Source organism: Pristis pectinata, chromosome 4 (assembly GCF_009764475.1).
Source record: "Pristis pectinata isolate sPriPec2 chromosome 4, sPriPec2.1.pri, whole genome shotgun sequence".
NCBI lineage: Eukaryota > Metazoa > Chordata > Chondrichthyes > Rhinopristiformes > Pristidae > Pristis > Pristis pectinata.
Window position 1 is genome coordinate 48,807,974 of NC_067408.1, and position 23,287 is coordinate 48,831,260.

The 23,287-nt window shown below is 39.5% G+C and overlaps 1 protein-coding gene across 3 annotated transcripts in view; it reads left to right on the top strand.

Annotated features, from left to right (window-relative positions):
* LOC127569461 (C-terminal-binding protein 1-like) overlaps positions 1–23,287 on the top strand; it is a 64,459-nt gene that overhangs the window by 24,612 nt on the left and 16,560 nt on the right. For all 3 annotated transcript variants that reach the window (XM_052014139.1, XM_052014138.1, XM_052014137.1), the window contains one exon: positions 17,758–17,912. In XM_052014139.1, the coding sequence (XP_051870099.1) occupies positions 17,787–17,912 (126 nt within the window). In that variant the 5' untranslated portion in view covers positions 17,758–17,786. The remainder of the gene's footprint in view (positions 1–17,757; positions 17,913–23,287) is intronic.

Sequence of the window (23,287 nt, forward strand, 5' to 3'; positions counted from 1 at the left end):
CTGCACAGATGCTGCCTGACCTGCTGAGTTCCTCCAACATTTTGTGTTGCTACGATGTGGCCTGTTTAACATGGCGACTGAGAGTAACTGCTGGGGATGTTGATCTAGGGGAGGACATTGACATTGATTCACTTATCCTTCCAGTGAATTTAGAGGAACTTGCAGAGGTGGCCCTGGGGAAAAATACCACCAATATTTTGAGATCCCTGCTGTAGGTAATTCAAGTCTTGGAGCACATGGGAAGGTGGGGGTCATTGCTGCCCAATAGACCATGAGTTTTATGCCAGGTCTGAGGTCTTGAACTTCAAATACACTTTGTTTCAATCAACCAAAAACTCTGCTGGTGCATTGAAGGCCCTGGTGAATTTTATCATTGATGTCAGCTTTCACCAAGAGATGGTTCCTGAGCTATGGGAAGTGGTTCATGTCTTCAGTGTCTTGCTGCGAACCTTTTTATTGTTTGCCAGTGAATGTAGATTACTAGAGGGCCTAGCAGCATTATAGTCTTAATTAAGAAGATGCCCACAATCCCAATTTAGAAGAAAATGAATATGGTGCTTTTGGTCAGATTAAATATTAAGATGCTTATTTTTTAATTATAATTTTATTAAGGATGTTGAGAAGTAACTTCTCTATGGAGTATAGTTGTCCACCCAAAATGAAACCTAGATGCCAATTTGATGCTGGTAGGAGGGATAGGATGTTAAAGTAAAACCATCACCTATGCTAAACAATATATCGTAACAAAAATAATTTTTTGTTTGCATGCTGGTGATCTTGTCTGATAATTTTGTGAAAGTTTTTGACTACAACCCCTACCACCACCACCATCATCCCAGAACCCCAGTTGACCTAACTCTGTAATCACTTCTGAATATCTGTATTTGTTGATGTATTGATTGTAATTTGCCAAAGTAAAATAAGGAAGGATTTCTTAGAGGTGTTGTAGTTGAGCTGATTCATTTCCCAACTCTAGTAGGTTCAGTGTTTTGGGCCTTGGTTGGTAGCCATTAAAGCAATTCTCCTGTGAATCTCAAGTAGCTATTACACCTTGCTGAACAGTAGTTACAGGCAGTAGAGAGTGCAGTCCAACTTATATGCATTTTGAATTCTCCCAACCACAAAACAATTATGTGGGAATCCGTGAATCTAGATAATAGCCTTGAGACTAGAACTATAGAGTTGCCTCGGACATGCATTGCAAAGTGCAGTATTGGACAACCTGACAGGAATTTCCTAAATTAGCTGCTACATTGGGAAGAAGTTAGAAACGCCTAGTGTGCGTAGACCAAGACTTCTGTGGATCCTTATCCAACAACTGCAGTTACAATGTTTGACTTTTGACATTTTGTATGGGGAGATTAATATTTGCTTCTATATAATGGCATATGATCCAGAACTGATTAACCTTGATGTCAAAGCTTGTATTCTAGCAGAAACCAGTGTGAAAAGAGGAGAAAAGAGAAAATTAAGGGAAGGGTATTTAACTGAAACTGTGTGGGGAAATTATTTATTTTTCTTGCTCACTTCTGCTTCCTTCCCCTCCATCATTCTTGTGCCAGTGGTGATAAGCTGTTTGTCTATTTACAGACCACACCCCTCTTGCTGCACATATATATGCACTTGCTCTCCTAGAAAGTATTACTGAGATCAGTGGAATCTATGCAACCTGGACTTTTTTAGGGTCTTATTGCATTAACCAACTTGAAGGAAACTCTAGATAGAATCTTTGCTTTGTGATAGGATAGCTACAGAACATAATCGTATGTTCATTGATGTAGCAGTATATTAAGTATCTTCAGTTCCTTTACAAAATGGATGCCTTTGAATTGAAGGCCTTCCAACAAAGGAAGGAAAATAAATACCTGTTTGACAAAGTGCTACTCATAGAATTTTCCAGTAAAGGTTGTCTTCATGAAGTTTTGGTCACCTAATGTGAGTTCATTGTAGCTGGCGCCTGAGGATCCTGAAATGCAAGATATGAGAAGGGAAAGCTATAACATTTTTTTTTACAGTGCAGTATTTAACAATTCCAAGCCTCTGTGAAGAAATCTAATAATGGACTCCAGACTATACTTATTTCTAAAATCCTAATAGCGCTTCAATTTTTTTTTAGTTTTAAAGTCTAGAAATTGGGTGCAGATGTCGGACTTGTTATGATCCACTAAATGGTTTGTCTCATAACTCAATCGAATTGACAAGTTTCTGTCCACACAAATCTTTAATCTAGTGGTAGCATAGGATCATAGGAAACTGAAGGAGGCCAGTTAATTTATTCCTGAAAGAGCTGTCCAGTTAGCTCTGCTCTTTTCCTGTAACCTGTATGTATCCAGTTTCCTTTTGAAAATTGCTATTCAATCACCTTTTTGAGCAAGGTATATTTTAGCAAAGTAATCCTTCCTCTAGGCTGGTGCTGAAGCCAGTTCTTGTGTTCCTACTGTTGCTTCTGCTATGCAAGTATAGACTGAGAACCAACACTGGATTTTTCTATCTCTGATTCAGAATTGTGCAGAGATGATTTGTATTCCCATCAGCTGAGGTGTCCTTCATTGCTTAGTGAGCAAGAATATTTTAAGCACCAGTTCCAACATAGCAAAATGTGCCAAGGCCCTTCAGACATTCTTAAACCTTCAAGACACAGGAGAGAATAGGGTGCCCTGAAGAGGTAGCTTTTAAAGAGCATCCTAAAGGAGGCAAGTAGAATAGATGGCAAGATTCTTGGGAAGGAATACCAGAGTTTAGGGCATTGGTATACCAGAGCACAGCTGCCAGTCATGAAACAGATGTGTTAAGATGGTCAAAAAGCTAGAATTGTAAGAGTGCAGATTTCTGAGTTTTAGGGCCAGGAGACACTGGGGAGGGATGATGCCAGGGATGGATTTAAAAAAAAAATCAAGGTAAGAATTTTAAACCGGCGATGCAGCTTAAGCAGGAACCTACGTAAGTTGATACACATGGGCAATCGGCGAACAGGACAGTGCGAGTAGGATGTGGGCAGCAGACTTTTGGGTGATCTCTAGTTTAGATGGCCAATGTGGGAAGTTGGCCACAAATAGATTAGATTAGTTTAGGCTTACTGTTAACGGTCATGGATGAGTGTTTCATTAGCAAATGAGCAAAGGCAGGCATGTGGTCAAATTATAAGGAGGTGGAGATTGATCTTACAGCATGCATATGGTAGTTTCAACTAACACAAAAATTATGGGCCTGTTTCAGTTAGATGCCAAGGTGAAGGTTAATGTTTATGGTCAAGTTTCAGTGATTCCAAAGAAATGGCTTTAGACTTCTGGTATTCATAGAAATCAGTTTCTGCTCATCAAGTGCTTTATGGTGGCAAAAGTCTTGATAATTTAAAGTGGAGGGTTTGAGAGCTGGATGTTGAGATGCATGTGGAAAGTGACATTGCTTTTCAAAGGTGTTGCCAAGGCACAGTGCATAAATTGGCAGTAAAAGTTGGGCTGAGGGTAGATATTTGCAGGACATAAAGAATAATATCGCGCAGGAAAGAAGCATCTGTAGGTGTCATATTGACTGCAACTGGATAGTTAGAACCAAGGTAAGTGTTGTCAAATTTAGTAGGGAGGGTTGATGAAGGATGGTATGGTCAGCCAAGAATGGAAGTGAATGTATGATTAAGCAAATTGGTTGTTGCAGAAATGTTATGGTGAATTTGCTGCCGGGGCAACTACCTTTGATAGTTTGAAAGTCGAGATCTCAAATGTCTTTAGAGGAGAGCATTTTTAGAAGTAACAAAGTGGGGGTGGGGGGGTAGGGGTATGATAAAAATGTGATTAGATGTGTTGATCTGTGATTGAGATGATGGGAGTAATGAGGCCATGTAAAGTGGAAAGATTTGGATGGTGACCTTGAGTATGGCTTGTTGGGACTGCAAAGAGGGATGGGAAATGGCAAAATGCTCGAGGAGAGGAAATTGCTAAAGGAGTTGTGGGGGAGCAGTGGCAGTTGTAAGCAAGATGTGATTTGATTATTAGGACCAAGCTGCTTCAATGTTCTGGGCTGGTCAGTTGGTAAAACATGTAGCTGAACAGGCAGGATTAATTTAGGGAATATGTGCCATTGCATGTTGTCTAGTTTTCTGTCAAGGACACTCCATCAATGTAGTAATCCACAAATAGACTTGTTGCAAATGAATTGATATTCTGGAGGGAGATGCAAGAGGAGCAGTAATGGCTGATCTATCAACAGTTCCCAGTGTTGGCTCTGAATTGCATGATCTTGTTTAGGTCCCGGGAAGTTCAGTAGGAAGATACGTCAGTAAGAGAGTAGAGTGGTTGGGGTTGTCTTTCATGAAAAGATGGTGATGAGTGCCTCAAACTGTTATAAGATACCAAGAGGTGCATGGATGAAGCTGGCTTCAGACCAGTAGGGTACAGCTTTAATTCATGTTCTCTGCATAGTCAGTTGTACTTGCTTAAAGTGGATTTGATTTTGCTCTGAAATTGCTACATGTAGATATTGGTTGAGGTATAGTTAGCATGGAAAACCCTTTACAGTTCATTAAGATATCATACCCAAACAAATCTTGCTTTAATGACGGAAGAAATAATGGGAAGGAATCATTATGTGACTCCTTTTTATGTGCAGTCTCTCAGGGAATGCTTGTGAATGTTGGAAGATTCCTGGATACCTGGCAACAAATGGCAATAGTTCTGAAGAGCACCCTTTTTTTTAAAAAACTTGGTGTTAGTGAATCAAGTAAGTTGATGCAAAAAAAACAGAAATGATACACAAAAAGACGTACTGGAAATACTCCAGATCAGGCAACAAGTGTGTAAAGACAAATGGTTATCACTGCATGTTGATGGCCTTTCATCAGAATAGCAAGTGTTTTTTTTACGTACATATGTACATACGTACGTACGCACGCAAGCAAAAGTTTGGGCACCCCTGGTCAAAATTTCTGTTACTGTGAATAGCTAAGTGAGTAAAAGATGACCTGATTTCCAAAAGGCACAAAGTTAAAGATGACACACTTCTTTAATATTTTAAGCAAGATTACTTTTTTATTTCTATCTTTTACAGTTTCAAAATAACAAAACAAGGAAAAGGGCCCAAAGCAAAAGTTTGGGCACCCTGCATGGTCAGTACTTACTAACACCCCCTTTGGCAAGTATCACAGCTTGTAAACACATTCTGTAGCCAGCTAAGAGTCTTTCAATTCTTGTTTGGGGGATTTTCACCCATTCTTCCTTGCAAAAGGCTTCTAGTTGTGTGAGATTCTTGGGCCGTCTTGCATGCACTGCTCTTTTGAGGTCTATCTGCAGATTTTTGATGATTTTTAGGTCGGGGGACTATGAGGGCCATGGCAAAACCTTCAGCTTGTGCCTCTTGAGGTAGTTCATTGTGGATTTTGAGGTGTGCTTAGGATAGTTATCCTGTTGTAGAAGCCATCCTCTTTTCATCTTCAGCTGTTTTACAGACGGTGTGATGTTTGCTTCCAGAATGTGCTGGTATTTAATTGAATTCATTCTTCCCTCTACCAGTGAAATGTTCCCCGTGCCACTGGCTGCAACACATGCCCAAAGCATGATCGATCCACCCCTGCGCTTAACAGTTCAAGAGGTGTTCTTTTCATGAAATTCTGCACCCTATTTTCTCCAAACTTTCCTGTGTCTTTACCATAAAATTCAGTGTCAGAAGTTTGCAAAGGAACATCTAAACAAGCCTGATGCATTTTGGAAATTTATATATAGAGATAGTTAGATAGATATAAATAAATAAAAGTGTGTGTGTATATGTATGTATAATAAATATATAATATATGTGTGTGTGAAAGGATCTGATGGCAATTACAATTTGCTCACCTTGACAGTCACCACCACCACCCTCCCTGCCAATGCCTCTAGGTTCTGCAACTCTATTTATTGAATGGAATAAAACTCTCTTTTTGCTGCCATTTGGATCACCCACAATAGAACATTGTTCAAATCTTGTATTAAAAGCTGGTTGACAACTTTAAAGCATGCCATAGGGAGTGTGGTTAATGCCTGGGTCACCAACTTAACAAGAGCCTTGATAAATTGAGGTTGTGGTGAACATCTCATTGAGGCCTTTTGATCTGGAGAAATGCACTGTAGTTTTAGTCTATCCAGATTATCATTTTTATTTAGTCTGTCCCCCTTTATGTAGGTGGAGTAAATCAAAACTTTTAATGTTTCCCACAAGTAAAGAGAACTGTCTTGTATATTGTGGTGGGATGTATTCCAAACTATATTCTGGGCCAAATCCATGGCCCAATGGCCAATAACCTAATAAGGCTTGCTGACCTCCTCTTGTCTAGATTTATGACTGCACTCTGTGTTTGAGATTCAGTTGACACTCATTATTTTTGCCCTCATTTCTCCCACCTTTGTTATTCTTTGAGCCTTTGCCTTTTGAAGCCACTCCCATTACTATACTCGGACTCCTCCTCTATTCATTAACAATGGCCTTTTTTTCTGCAGGAATTTTGTTATTCTGTAAAACTATTTCTTGCATTTAAAGGAACTACCTACATTTTGGCTCCTGAATGATGGTTCTTTTATGTTGTAAGAATAGCTAGCTTCAGCTTTCCACACTTTATTCCCATTTTAACTTGAGACTTTTATTAGCATTTTTACTGGAGATGGGGTTTTTCTAACTAATGTATTAAGGCTATTCCTCACATGATGTTGAGGGATTACAGCCATGTGTTACCCTGTCCCAAATGAGCATCCACGCACACATTCCACTGAGTATTTTGGGGTCAGTTATGGGGAAGAACAGACTGGAATTTTAGAGGTTCATGTATATCTGTAGAAAAATTGGTACTGAGGGTAAATAATAGATTAAAATCTAATGGTGATTCCCATAATATCCTTTATGTTGAGAGTTTGGTTTATAATTCTCAAGGTGATGTACTTTAGACGTTGCCATTGAGCATAATTCTTTTGTATCATACATAAAAAATTCAGCTTTGGTGATGTTGGCCCTTCTGACGGTGAGGGAACCTAGGCATTTGGAAGACATGGTCACGTCCCACAAATGATAAAATTAAGTTTGAAACAAACAAAAAAAAATCTGTAAATTCAATTTCAGTTGTGGTTTTTAACCTGGAAAAATACTGTCCTTATCAAGTTAAGGAATGCCTGTTGGAAAATGACTAAAAGATTCTTAATTAGCAAGATTAATTCATAAATTCAGTATAGCATGCCCAGTCACTCACCTCTTGGTACTATCAAACAGAATCTGAAACAAAATATTAATGAGACCATATTTCCATCCTTTGGAGGAAAAAAACTGCACGTACAAAAGTTTTGCTTCTGACTCTTGTTAGTTTGACCTTGCTGAGTGAGACAGGCAGTCAGTGTTATATTTAGACTGCTTATTTATGATAGCAAATACCTGGCAAGGAATTTAAGGTTCATATTTAATATTTCACTGGAGTTCACAAATGCCTTGAGCTCTACTCTTGCAGTCTAACGTCACAATTACTTGAATCGTGTTCATCTTTGCCACATTTATTTCTCTCCAAGTCACAGCCAAATAAATCGCCCTCCGCATCACATTGTCTCCTATACATTGCTGTGGAAAGCACATTATCCTACATGGGAATTCCTGTCTTTCTCACTCCTTTATTCTCTATAGTGCTTCGATCACATCTGTCTCTTTAACTTTTTCATTTATTTTTGAAGTCTCTTTTTAATTGAACCTTTGTAGTTTAGGCATTGATGTATGATTCAACAAATTAACTGTTTTGGCACAGGAAGGAGGGACAGGAGGTGTTGGAGGGAGTGCGAATCATTTCTGTAGACTAATCTGAAAAAATTACTGTAGACTAATTTTTAATCTTTTGATTTCTGGTTCTTTCAATGAGATAGAGCTTTGTTTTTTGGAATTTCCAAATGTAGGATTTGGGGGTGCCTTGTGTATACTTTTTGGGTACTTACTGAACAAGAAAATTTCACAGAAGAAGACGGAGACAAGCAACTGCAGATGCTGGAATCTGGAGCAACAAACAAAACATTGGAGGAACTCAGCGGATCAGGCAGCATCTGGAGGGAAATGGACAGTCGACATTTCGGTTCAAGGCTTTCCGCATACCAGCATACAAATTAGGAGCAGGAGGCCCCTCCAGTTCAATAAATTTACAACTGATCTGATCATGGCCTCAATTTTGCATTTCTGTAGACCGATGCCTGAGCAATATTTTTTCCCAGGGTATCCTTTTAGCCCCTTTGCTTATCAAGTATCTGCTTTTAAAATATTTAAAGATGCTGCTTCCAGTACCCTTTTGAGGAAGAGTTTCAAAGATTCATGACCCTCCAAGAAGATTTGTTTTTGCCACCTTCATCTTAAATGTTTGCCCCCGCCCCTTGCCTTTTTTTAAACGGATCCCTGGGTCTAGATTCCTCCCACAAGAGGAAATGCTCACTCCACATCCACCCTGTCAAGACCCCTCAGGATCTTGTCTTTCATTCAATTCTCCACTTGCTTTTCTAAACAGCTTTTTGCTGCCAATCCAGGTTAAAACATCTGTTGATAGATCATTTATTACTCTTTGTTTCTAGTTTTTGGAGGAGCTCGAGATTTAGGACTGCACTCTCCTAAAAGTGCATCTGGCTGATTACATGTTTAATTTGCGTAGATCAGACAATGACTCGATGCTTTTTCAACAAACCTGTGTTTGCATTGCATGTTTTACATGGTAAAGCATATCAAGTTGCTTTAAAGGAGTGTAGTTGGACTAGAATTGACATAATCATTAGAGCAGGTGACTAAAAGCTTAAACCAAGGGCTTTAAAGGAGAAGTGAGGAGGGAATTCCAGCATGTGACAGCTGAATATACAGCCACAAGTGGAGTAAGGTAATTGATGATGGACAAGAGCACAGAAATGCAGAGCTCTTTGAGGATTGTAGAGCTGGAGGAAATTAGTGTTTGAGAGGCAAGACTATGAACAGATGAGAAAATGACAACTTTCAAGCCTTGGCTTTAGAGTCCCAGAGTATTTGTAGATCAGCAAATATAAGGAACACTAACTATCCCATAGTATGGTTTTCCTGCACGGGATGAGAAGTTGGGTATTTTGAGCAATCATAAATTTGTTGGATCTTAGTTGTTGTGGTGGCTTCAAGGCTGGCCTTGATATGCTTGGGAAAGGGGTCATGTTCAACTGGCTATTGTTCCTCCTGATTACTTGACAGAGTGTATCTGTATGGAACTCTGACCTACACACTCAAGCAAATGTTAACAAGTTACTTGTACATGATACTGGAGGTGATTTTCTGTAGATTTGTACAACTGTAATGAAATAGAGGTGGGGTTTCATAAATTTGTAATTTACTTGTTTAATTTCTAAGAATCCTTTAACATGGAAATCAGAATTTTACTTTTCTAAAGGTTAATTTTGAGGTAACAAAAAGGGAGAAAATACACTATTTTCAATTCCCCAAGGTTTCAAGTGGATCAAAAATGTTAGTCTATCTGTTACACTGTCACAAATGATTTTAATATATGTAAATTAATTTTAAGGGCTATTCCTTGAGGCTCTGAAGCATTTCTTGATCTCGGATTGATATTTTCATTTATTAATTTTTTTGGCACTTCCTGCGTGGTATAGCACTAAAATCTGTTACTTCCGTCCCTTGAAAATGAACCTTTATCTTGACTGTATTAAAGATCTGCATGAATAGATATTTGATGACAAGAATCATGCTTCCTCGTAAGTTGTATTTTTAAAACCAAAAGCGAGAAAAAGTTTTGGATCCCCTTGAAACCTTGATGAATTGAAAATAGTGATTTTTTTTTTTCTCCCTTTTTGTTACCACATCAAAATTAATCTCCAGAAAAGTAAAATACTGGTCTTTTTATGTTGAAGGAATTTTAAAAATACTTTTTCAATTAAATGTAGGCATATAGCTTTCAAAAGCTGCAGCTTAAACAATGAAAAGGTCAGCTACTTAAAAGAGTTGGCTGAACAGATATTACCAACCCCACCCATGCATCATCTCCATTCCTCACCATGACACCCCCCCCCCCCCCCCCCCCCCCAACAAAAGTGCTTTCCTTTTCCTATGTTGATCACTTGAAGTAACAGGGTTTGTGAATGAGAGACTTGTTCATTATCACAGCTTTTGAGTACTGTCTGTGGAAATGGAGGGAAAGTAGTGGGGATGGTGGGGGTTGGTGGACGAAGAATAAGAATCTATGCTGCATTTTAGTCTGGAAAAGTTGTGTTTACTTAACAATGGAGAGGCCAGTTTGAATGTTGTGTGAGCTCCTTGTTACGTTTGTGGTTTCCTGTCTGCAATGAGACTTCATTTTAACTCCTTTGGAGCTGGAGTCTCCAGCTTGCTGTGAAAATGACGACATACCTATGCCTGAGCAATATTTTCCTCTGGCATTTTTCCCAGTTTGCTTAACCCTGTAGAGGTTTCTGGAATACTAAAAGTACTAAAGTGGTTATTGCTAGGCCTAATATTCTGCCAGTTTGTTCATTGGTTCTGATTTTACACTCCAGGCTGTGCATTCAAAAAGTCAGCATTACTTGACCTTTCTCTGCTAGAGTTACACTTGTATTGCTGAATCTTTGATTGGTAGGAGGGAAGTTCTTTAAACTACAAATTTCAACAGCATTTAGGGAAGAGATTTCCTTCTGGAGAATGTGTGTGCAATGTCCATTTAAAGTGCATTTATAACTTAAGAAAATTGCAAGCAGAAGGGACTGAGTCGGTACAGAAGCCAGACATCAAACAAGACCACTTGGCTTTTTGGGCCTATTCAAACTGGTGGCTGCTTATTAATGCTGTTCCATTTGCCTACCAGTTCTTATTACTTGATGCCCTTACCCAACAAATTAAGCAATTGTTCTTGACACTTTGATTTGACTACATCCAGAGCCACTTTAAGGAGTATTGTGGATTTTCGAGACCTTTTTGTGTGAGTACAGTTGCTTCCTGTCTCGACTCTTAAGTAGCTCAGGGAAATGTCAACCATGACGACAGTCCAATAAAATCATTTCTACATTTCTATCTTATTGTATCCCTTAATTATTTTAAGTTCCTCATTAGAACAACCTTAATCTCATGAGAATATTATCAGATTTCTGTTAACTGCCTCAGTATTTTAACCCCAGCTGTCGTTCTGGTGAATTTAATCCACACATCCTCCAGTTTCCTGAGGTGTGCAAAACTGAATGTATTACTCCAGGTGGCATCTAACCAAGGCTTAATAACTGAAGCATCACTGTCAAAATTAGTGATTTGTTCATGCAGACACCTAAATCTCTTTGTTCCTCTACATTACCCAGCCTTGCACCATTGAATAAATATTCTGTTTTCTTTCTTGTTATTCCTTCTCCTCCCCCACCCCCCCCACCCCATTGAACTTTGTCCACACTGTCACCCTTTGTGTGGATGCAGAGGAGGAAGATACAATGTGCTTCTGAATTTGTCATCTGGGATTGGCAGTTAATGAATTGCCAATCCGGTCCCTTTTCAAAAATTTGTGCTAGACCTCAAATGATCAAATTTATTGAATGTGATAGCTTAAGCTAGTTGCAAAATCATAGCTGAGAAACAGCAGCTCAGTGGTTGATAGAGTGTCAGATATTCTGAAAACATAACCAAACCTCAGAAATCAATTTAATGCAATAACAAATCACCCAAGATTGGTGAGAAATTTGTTCCTTGCTGCAATTACCATAAACTTGGTCCAGTAGGCTCTTTAATAATATTGCTATATTTAATCATTCTGAGAGCGAGGCTATTGCTCTGCACTGGTATAAAAGGTGGAAAGGTTGATTTATGCAGTGGTATTGGGAGTGGTGTGGGATTAATTGCTGCCGATAACAGAATCTCCTTTAGCACATCTGAACTGTAGCAGCCTTGGAATCAATGGGGTGGTGGGAGGGTGTGAAGAAACCATGCAGCTGTTTGAGAAACGGCAATCATACTATATAATGGCAACTAAGTGAGAGATTCAGACTCTTCATTGCTTCCATGTGTTTCCATCAATCACACCCAAATCCTTTTTGTTTCTATTGCAAGGTACAAATGACACAGCTGGTAATAATTTATGAAACTCTGCCTCAGGTGAAATATGGCACGGGGTGGGTGGGTGGGTGGAAATTGGTGCTCAGGCCTATCTGTTATTTTCTCAGCATTCTGTGGTGTGGGTTGGGAAAAAAAGCTTCTTCAATTCATATTGGAAGTTACTTCACAGACTTGACAGTTTGTTTCATTTGTATTTGCTTTTATTCTATGCACACAGTTTATCGGTAGATTCACTTGACAACAACTGGAGCATATTGCATCTAGTGATTTGCACAAACTTAATAAAAATTCATTCTTTCCACGTGTAGAAGAATTTAATGCCATTTTGGTTTTCAGTTTACTTGCCCTAATTAAACACCACTTTCTTGGCACTAATGATGTTGATTTGCTTGCATTTTATTCATGAATCATGTGTCTGTTTATGGTGTGGCTTTGATTTAACAAATTTTGCAGCCAATTGCTGCATTTTGGGGGTGGAGGAAGTGTGGAATGGAGCGAAAGCCTCCCAACTCCAGAAAAGAGGAATTCATTTCCTCCTTGGTAGAGTGTAGGCATAAAGCTTTGTTAATAAAGGCTTTCTCATGTTGCGAGGGGAGTTAGAATAAGCCATGTGCTAATAAGGTATTAATACTCTAGTGCTGACATCAACAATTGGGAAACCAATGCCAAGGACAGGAAACTCTGGCAAACCATTATCCAAGAAGGAACAGCAACTTCCGAAGCCAACAGATGTGCAGAATTAGAAGAAAATGGAAAGAGGCAGCAATAACCAAAGGCCGATCTGCCATCTGGAACTACCTGTCCTGAATGTGGAAGAACTTTGAGCCAAGATTGGACTCGTAAGCCACTTGAGAGCCCATAAATAGATCTACGGAACGAAGACCATCCTCGACCTCGAGGGATAGCCGCGATGACGACGATATGGACTGCAAGGGCATTTGTGCAGGATCTCCTTGATGTAGGAACATCCAATTTCTCTGTAACAAGGGGCAGATAATCAGGAGTTCACATGACTTTAACTCTCAGGAAGCACATTGTGATTCCTTATTTCAACCAGCCATGAGTGACCAACAGGTGGCTGCTGGGGACCCTATCACAGATCTTCCCTTTTTGATTTTCTGTGTTCCTACTGGCCATCCTCTCACCCTTATCCCACCATCACCTCCAACCCATCCTTTCTCTACATTTCTGGCTTTTCTCAGTTTTGAGAGAAGATTATTTATCTGCATAAACTAAGGTAGTGAAATTACGTTGGAAACACTCAGCAGATTGGACAGTGATTGTGGAAGGAGAAATCAAACCGGAGCTTGAGAGTTCTGCGTACCAAATTACGGGAAAAATACGATTGCACTGTGCAAGATGCAGAGGAAATTTATGGGTATGTTGCCAGTGATTTGAAAAAAAATGTAGATGAGGAAAGACTGGATAATCTAGAGTTGTTTGCTTTGGAACAGATGAGGCTGAGGGAAGACATTAATTGAGGTGTATAAACACTGAGGGTGAAATAGAGTAAATAGGAAGGAGCTGCTTCTCTTAAAAGAGCCAAAAACCAGGGATGTACATTTAAAACATTGGTAAAAAGAAAGGGGAGATGAAGAAGAAAAGTTGCTGGAGCTTGCGAAAGGGTGGTAAAAGCAGAAATCCTCATCACGTTTAAGTACTACTTAGATGTGTTTTTGAGGAGCAGCGATGGTCAGGACCATGCACCAAATGCTGGATAGATGAATCTGACTGAATGGTGGTGTTCTGTGACTGTCATTTTTGCATGGATGCTGCCTGATTTGCTGAGTACTTTAAATGTCTGTTTTATTCAGGGGGCATAAGAGAAAAGAAAGAAATGGAAGAATTTGGGAATAAGGTTAGGAGGTGCATTAGATGCCTGGAAGGGCAATGGTAGTAGACTCCAGTTGAGGCCAAGTTCTTGAGCTCAGTGCATTCTTTGGAAAACAAGGGTGGTAAACACTGAGTAGAGAGGTTTAAGACAACAGCTTGCAGTCTTTATTAGCTTTGCAATTGAGATCCAGATCCAACAGCACCTAATATGGTCCAGCCAGGTATAACAGTGAATATCTAAACATTTGCCATAGCCATTCAAGCCTTTGTCCCTTGAGATGGCAGCTTATGAATGAAAGTGATGGCTTAAAAGAAGACCTGATCAGAAATTACGGGAAGGATTTTGCTGAGCAGATCAGTAGCTGCAGGAATATTGTAGTGAATGGAGTTACAAGGTTAAGCAATTAATATTTTGAAAATGAGTTAATTGGACCAACAGAGGGTAGGGTTGGGAAGGAGAATGTGATGGAGAGCAATACCAGGAAATAATCAGAGAGGGCCATGTGTTTTAAGAAAGTGGGAGTAGCAAGACCATATAAGATGAACAAAAAATGTATGAGGATTAAAATACTAAAGTAGGCAACCTAAGAATGCAAAATTATCAGCAGGGAAAATATCAGCTTTTATAGCTGGAAATTACCAAGTAAGTAGTTTGAAGGAGCAAGATTGGTATCAATAAAGATATAGTTGCTAATACACAAGGGTGAAAGAAGTTTTTTTTATTATCTTGGAAAACGTGTGCTGGAATCATGAATGTGACTTCCCTCCTTCCCTCCTTCCCTCCTTCCCTCCTTCCCTCCTTCCCTCCTTCCCTCCTTCCCTCCTTCCCTCCTTCCCTCCTTCCCTCCTTCCCTCCTTCCCTCCTTCCCTCCTTCCCTCCTTCCCTCCTTCCCTCCAAGGGTGCAATTTCAGTGGTTGCTAGCAATACTGAAGCTAACTTGAAGGCAGGACTGCACTTAAAGGGGAGTGGCTAACTCTCTCTTCATCCACTATTGGCAGTCATTCCAGTTGTTTTGACATTGAGGTAATCACTTTTTTTTAGGGAGCAAGTTATTATCTGAAATGGACTGTGTGAAAGAGTAGTTGAAGCAGATTCAGTAGCAACTTTTAAAGGCGCTTGGGGTAAGCAATTGAAACAAGTGTTTACAGGCCTTGTGGGGGGGAGGGTGGAGACGGGAGACAAGGGAGTGTTGATAACTGGATGGCTTATTATTAGAGCCTAAGCAAGTTGGATAGTCTCCTGTGCTCCAAAATCCTGATATTTTAAAATGGTGAAAAGATGAGAGACCAGAGCTGAGATGGGGCAATTTAGGAACTATTCTGAAGCCAGATGTGATACTTTGACCTGAGTGAAACTGCTGCTGATCCAATGGATCTTGGCGAAGCATCATTTTGATAGGGAAATGCAGCACGTCCTGTTACATGTGAACTTCATCCTCTCGAGTTTGGTTGATGTTGAGTTAGATCGTGGATAATAGGAACCTTAACTCCATTTTGCACCTAAATGTTCCATCTCTGATATAAAGGTAATGTCCCTTCTGCATAGAATTTTTTTTGTACCTAATCTAGCAGATCTTTAATTTTATCATGGAGACGCGAGAGACTGCAGATGCTGGAATCTGGAGCAACAATCTGCTCGAGTCTCGGAAATGAGATGAGTCAAAAGGGGTGTTGTTCAGGGTAAGAACGAGTTCAGCCAGGTGGATGAGAGTGTTGATGGAGGGAAACAGATTGGATCTTTTTTGTGGAAAGAAGAGGAGGGCTTTAAGGCCTTCCTGATGGGGAATGGCGACATATAAAGACTCTGCATCCATAGTGTAGATGAGGCAGTAGGGGCCAGAGAATCAAAAGTTGCCAAAATGGTGGTGGGAGCAGTCCCTGTTCCAAACCACCTCCAGTACCGTCCAGCAGATTGTTTGTTTGTTGCTTTCATTTTATCATCACAGTTCAATGGGAAACAAGCCATTTCTATTTGCTGGCCCTCATTTTAACCTTTTGATGCCCTGGCATTTAGCATTTGGATATTCAAGTCGACAGATTAGTGTAGCAGCACCCATCCGTTTAAGGGTATCAATTTGTCATGCTTTTTGATCTTTTAGTTTATTTTTGTGCTATGGTTTTCAAAACAAAGTGCACTGAATTGATAAAGTTGTTTTCCTTTAAGTGCAGATACAAATTTTTTAGAACTCTGGACATGGTCCTTGGGTGTGAGGTGGTGATATCCATTAGTGTGTCCCAGGCTGAAGTGTATGGGCACACTTGGAGCTAAATGATTGGTTGTAATGTTATGAAATATTTTAGCAGCTACTTTGAATACTATCATTTGCTGAAAACTACTGGGATTGGCTCAGAAGTGTAACATATCAGGAGTACTGTGTAAAGTATCCCACTTGTTTACTATTTTTAAATGCATAGTAATGGTCTTTTGGCTCTTTGTGCAATACTGGGAATTTCCTCACTACGTTTGCCTTTTGTGCAGCCCTGCCAATAACATAACAGTTGGCGTCTTGCTTCATGGAACAACTAATGAATGAAGAAACATATGGTTTGTTAGGAAGCTTTTGCTTTCGCTTTCCTAATTGAATTTCTTTGCTCAAAGGGTCAAAACATTGATGCAAAATATCCAGTTGGGGATAACAGATAATTTGGGTAGTGGATGCTTTTGGGAATCCTTCTTAATTCCTTTGCTTGCAGTATTAATGATCTTGACCTGCCAGTAGGAAGCCTTGAAGGATGTTCTGAGATGAGAGCTCTTGTTGAGAAACAGACACTTGGCATCAGAGCCGGTAAATGGCAAATCAAATTCACCTGGAATAGTGCATCCAGCTTTAGATGCATTTCTTTCAGGGAGGACAGTCCAGCATCTTTAATGGGAACTAATTAATTCCATGTAAAATGGTGTCCAGTTGATTTTTGAAAACACCAAATTGTATGTGCTGTCTTTACAAACTTGCATTGTTTTTGGAAAGAGCGTTTTAAACCATAAAACAAGCACAATGGATACTGTTTTGACATCAATGGTTGTGGTGGGACTAGTTTGAGGGGAAACATTTTTTCTTAAAACCAAAGTAGGTACTAAACATTAAAATATTATAAGAAAAACATGCATTTATATGCCACTTTCTTCCTACCTTGATCTTCCAAAGTCCCTTGCAGCCAATTTGGTTTTGTATTAAAGTCACTGATAAAAGATGTGCTGTAGTAAGTTTTATTGCATAGCAAGGTTTTATTACCAGGAATGAGGTAATCATATCATCTGTTTTAATAGTGCTGGTTGAGAGATAAATTAGCTTGATTACTGGGGAGAATGGCCTTTCTCTCCAAATAGCACCAAGTGACCTTGTGTCCATAAAAGAGGAAAGATGTGCTGCTTTTTAACATCTCATCCAAACAATTGAACCTCCAGCAGTGCATCATTCCCTCAGCAATCTTTCTCCTAAGGTAATCCCTCAAATTTTGGGAGTTCTGAGGTGGCTAATGCAACCAATGTGGGAACCAGAGACTCTCATAGAGATTGAGTGGGAGGTGGCTGAATGGGTGGGTGGTGGGTAGTTTGAGCAGATGTGCTCCTTCAGTTGCTTATGCAGGGCTTCTTTGTATTCCCAATCCATGGCATTGGTTCTTAATACCATCCCAAAAGCTCTCTCTCTACTTTTGGGTGGTCATTGTACAGAGATTCCCATGAGTCGGTCGGGATATTGCACTTCAGGGGACTTTTGATTCTTGAGTGTCACGCAGGATTGTTTATCAAAACTTCTGGATTGTGATTTGATCTCTTGCATCTCTGTGACTCTTGAGCTATAAATGGTAGTATTGAGTCAAGCTTCTGGCCAGTAAGTCATCTATTCTTGTGGATTGCCGTATTCATTGTCTGTTTCATTTTATTTCTAGGCATTCGTCCTCCCATTTTAAATGGCCCAATGCACCCACGCCCATTAGTGGCGCTTTTGGATGGCCGGGATTGCACTGTGGAGATGCCAGTCCTGAAAGATGTTGCAACAGTGGCCTTCTGTGATGCACAGTCTACTCAGGAGATACACGAGAAGGTAGGAACATTCTGATAATCATTAGATGGCTCACTTCCTGTTCATTTACTCCCTCGTGCTCCAGGTTGCAGAATAAACTGCTTGTCTAATTAAAGCCACAAGCATTGAGAATGTTTACAAAACTGAACAATAGAAATACAGATGTTTCCCTGTAATTGGGGATCATATTATATAAAGAAGTATTAATGAGGTCCAGAGGGAGGCTCTGTGAAACATGTATTTGGTATTGCATGTTTTTATGTACATTCCTCTTGAGGGGGTTTATCAAGAATGAGCTTTTTAGAATATGGTGGTATATTAATTGATATAGGATAAACTCCAATGCAATACAGCTGAGTATTTCCATGCCACTGCTGCTGGGAGTTGTGGTGTGTCTTCCAGGAGAGAGAGAATCCCGAGACACATTGCATCCCAGCAAACTATTTCTTTTGAGCAACCATCTCAAATGATGCTTTGAAGCATTAGAAGCAAGGGTCCATGTTGGCTGACTGGCAGGTGTTACAAGGCTAAGTATCCACTAAACTGATGTGAAGGAATAAAACGTCATTGTATTCTCTGTTGTGCTTAGGTGGTTGTCAGAATTTGGAGGGAGAAGGAATTTAATGCTCTTTATTTGCTATTAATGGTCCCTGCTGCTGAGCATACTACATAAATATTGGATGAGGACAATATTGGTTTGGTTGTGATACTTTTTATTACATAACCTGCCTTTATTCTTTGTCAGTGGATGCTCATTGGTAAAGTCAATGAATGGGCACTTGGTGAAATATAAATAAGCTTGTTAGTAAGAGTTTTTCTTTCGACAGTACTTTCTTGGAAGGAGAAGGGAGATGCAGTAAAAACATGACTACAAACAGCTGTCATTATTGGCAGAGGTCCAGATGGTAATAACAGCAACCAGAGTTTCCGTTCATCCAATGTTCGTTGCCAGACATGCAACATTAAATTCATTGAAGGAGTCACAAGAGTTAGTGCTGAGATAAAGCTAGATATTCCCAGCTTACTTGTGGAAATCTGGTCAAGTGTTTTTGGATGATCGCACTGAGAATAAGCATGTAGATATGAAATGGGAGGGAGCAAAAGATCCTCTTGGAGACTCCAGAGGTAAGGAGGCAAAGATGGGGAAAATAGATCATTGCAAGTGATTTGCTAGCTAAGATTAGATAAATAAAACTTGCACCAACAAAGGAGGGCACAAATGGATACATTGATGAAAGATCTATGTTAGAAGAGAATAGTATGTTCAACCTTCACAAGGGCTGAAAATATTGAGGAAAATGGTGCATAATGGCCACAGCAACATAGGATATATTTGATGAGCCCTACATACTGTTCCAGTAGAGATCTCCTGGTACAAATTTTTGGAGAGGAACAGGAGGCTTGAGACAAGGTGATAGTTTGTAAGGACCAAAGATTCAAAGATGTACCAAACAAGCAGCCATTTAGCATTCTAAGATAACAGGGCCCGTGCTTCATGCCAGTGAACCATGATCATTTCTAGTAAGTCATCAGTCTGAAATGTCATTTATGCATCTCCACAAATGTTGCCTGGCTTAACATTCCAGTATAGTTTTTATTTTGTACTCCCTGCATCTGGATTATTTTGCAATAATACAAAATGAGTATTGACTGGATTCCAACTCCAGTTTTGGCTTTCCTCTGTCAACGTTTGTTACCATAACCAGTATTGTAAACTGCCTATTTTAAAAACAATCTTTACTGTTAAAAGTTGGATTTTTGATATTAACCTCTTATAATTAAGTACATTTCTGTCAGCTTTGAGCATCTAGTGAAGTTGGCGTATTTTAAAAGCTGACGTTTTCGTACAGCTGCACTGAACAGGAACAGTTTTCTCTAACAGATTATAATTAGGCTTAATGTCCAAAAATTAATTATTGGATGTGACTGTTCATCTTGTATTTGTGTAACCAGACACAGCTCAAGGGTTTGGATTAGTACAGAAAATTTAATAAACATGGCAGTAGTTTGTTTCAAAAAGCCAAAAGTGCCAGAGGCTGGAAATCTGGAATAAGAATGGAAAATCCTGGAAGTATGCCATAAGTCAGGCAACATCTGTGGAGAGAAAGATAAAATTTTTCAAGGTCAGTAACCTTGGAAACTGAGATAGAAGGCGAGTATAAGGGGAACCACATTCTTACTGTGGGTGTGAGGAGAGGGAATGAAAGTAGGGAAAACCATGGATAAGGAGAAAAGATATTCTAGAAGCGTTGGAAGTTGTCATCATCAGAACAGTTATGTTGGAGTTGGAGAAAGTGGAATGGAGTCCATGGAAAGGGGAGTCTGAGATGGAGTGTGTGAAAGTGAGGGTAGTGTGACAATTGGCAGCAAAGAAGAGATGTTTTATTTCCATATAGGCACAGAAAGTAGCACCAATACAGTCATCATACTGGGGGGAAGTAGGGGAGGAATAAAAGCATAATTGATATATCCAGTTCCATGAAAACTAGATAGGTTACCATAATGGTTTTAGAAAAGGAGCTGGAGTAATTTTCATAGCCAGGTTGGGGCAATAGGGTTCAATCCATTTGAAAGCAAGTTGTTTGAGTATTTTAGCTGCACACCACTAGTGTGAAGTATTGGATAAAGTTATCAGAGATCAGCACTGGAAACAAAAGTAGGAATGTTTGTGTTTCATAGATCTTTCTGCTCAGTCCATCAGGAAAGAATGGGTTTAAAAGGCGTGGTTATTCAGGCAGAGAGGCATGCTGGTCAAAGTCTCCCTGTAAGTGAGTATCTTCACTTTCATCCACTGGGTCTCGCTGTCTTTGCACAGATTGATGCACAACTATAACCAGTTTGAACTGGTCTTGGGGGGGGCCAGACTGAAATGTAGTTGAGCCAAGACAATGTTATTTGGCAGCTAGCTCAACCTTCACTATCAGGTCCTATTGCCTGAAAATGCTGGGAATGTGGTTTGGAAGAACCAGGGCATGCATTAAGAACTGGGTGAGGTATATAGGTCTGGTAAAGAGCAACTATGGCCTATAGCCCCTATAGTCTCCAGTTTATCTGAAGCTCAGAACCTCCACATGCAAAGCTCCAGGAAAAGGATGGGTGAAATGTTATTAACATTTCTTTCTTTCTTCAATCTTTATTAATTTTCAAATTAATACAGATTAATACATATAACATCAGTGATTATGCAAGTGATACAAAGAGATCAGGAGGACAATCATGACATTTTTTTATTCTTTATGATTATATATTCTAGGCCCCATGGTCTCTTAGTAAGTGAGTATATTACAAAAAAAATCAAGAAGGGAAAGAAAAAGATCTATTGTATTAAAAAAAGAACCCCCAAATCGGGGGAAAAAATTATAAGTAATAAATCGAAACAAACTTTAAAAAAAAATTTCAAAAGAAGAAAAACTGGACTGATACTTCTCGATGAACAAAGAGCATTATTATGTCGTCAACTCCGCTCCTGAGTTCAAAGATTATTAAAAAGCGATCTATATCATATGAAAATATTAAATGAATAGTCTCCAAACTTCCTCAAATTTAAGCGAAGAATCAACAGTGCCACTCCTAATTTTTTCTAAGTTTAAACATGATATAGTTTGAGAAAACCATTGAAAAGTAGTGGGAGGTATTGGATCCTTCCATTTAAACAAAATGGATCGCTTGGCCATTAATGTAACAAAGGCAATCATACAACAAGCAGCAGCAGATAAGTGGCCAGATTCCATCATTGTTAGCCCAAAAATTGTAGTGACTGGGTGAGGTTGTAAATCAATATTCAATACAGTTGAATTAATGTTAAAAATTCTTTCCAATATTTTTCCAAAAGAGGGCAGAATCAAAACATATATGTCAGGGAAGCCACCTTCAACTTACATCTGTCACATATAGGATTTATATGGTGATAAAAAAACGGGCTAGCTTATCCTTAGACATATGGGTCCTGTGAACCACCTTAAATTGTATCAAAGAGTGTCTGGCACACATTGAAGATGTATTAACTAATTGAAGAATTTTCTTCCTTATCTCTGTGGGTAAAAGTATCTGGAGTCCTCTTTCCCATTCATTCTTAATTTTAATTTTTTTATTTACAGCGTGGTAACAGGCCCTTCCAGCCCAATGAGTCCGTGCCGCCCATTTTAAACCCCCAAATTAACCTACCCGTACGTCTTTAGAATGTGGGAGGAAACCGGAGCACCTGGAGGAAACCCACACACACAGGGGAGAACACACAAACTCCTTGCAGACAGCAACGGGAATCGAACCCCGATTGCTGGCGCTGTAATAGTGTTACGCTAACCGCTACACTACCGTGTCAAATGTCTCTGGACGTATTTTCATAATTAGATCATAAATTATTGCTATCAAGCCCTTCTGATAGGGATTAAAGCCTAAAATTTTTCCGTAATTTCAATTTTATATGGAGTCGGAAAAGCTAACATTTATTCCTATAACCTTATTCTTACAGCTGCCCTTTTCTGTGGCTGTATCAAGCTCTGCTTGGACCCTGGGTGTATAAGCACCAAGTGTCACTACGTACTGAGGTTCTGTTTGACAGTGTCACAGGATGGATTTGGTCATACTGCCTCAATACATATCTCTTTAGTTGAACTGTGCCATATCACTTCTCCTGCATAGATCACTTTTTCCAGAAGAATTATTTTGATCACAAGTCAATCAGGCAAATAGTCTTTTTATTTTAAAAAAAAATGACACCAGGGAAAGGAGATGGTGGATTCTTTCTGGTTTCCTGAACAAATTATCAATCAGTTGGTAAAGTGCATTATCACCAGAACTTTCAGTCTAGTGCCAAGACCTTGCTTGGCTGGTGTTGAAAAGGGCCTTCCCTGTCATATCTGGTGTGTACTGTTGGAATATTGGCTACACCTCCATGCTGTCCATGTGTCAGCTGCACTTGGAAATGAGATGGTCATCTTTCTCAAATGCGTCTTTGTCAGGAAGGTCTGGGAAGTGATGATAGTGCATTTGCTAAGATTCATCCCAAACAGCTGTATAATATGGGACTCTGTGCTTTACGGGCTGTTTCCAAGGAGATGCATTGTGACAAATATTAACTGCAGCTGGAGAATCATCAACTTGGTGAAAGAATCCCTCTGGCCTGCCTGAGACTTGCTGGTTGTACAGTGCAAAGTTTTATCGGTGATTTAGTGCTCCCAACATCCATACTGCAAATCTAAGACTCGCTGAGGAATGCACTCAAGCTATGTGCAGGCATTACAAAGACTGAACAGGAAAGGGCCACGGTTTAATATGCTCCTGCCAGTGCGCACAGTGGCTGGAACCTGTGTTTCTTTTTTTTAAAAAAAACATGAACTGCTTGCTCAAGGGTTGTATATAAATGCTAACTGGTGCTGTGCTAACATTTAAGTGAT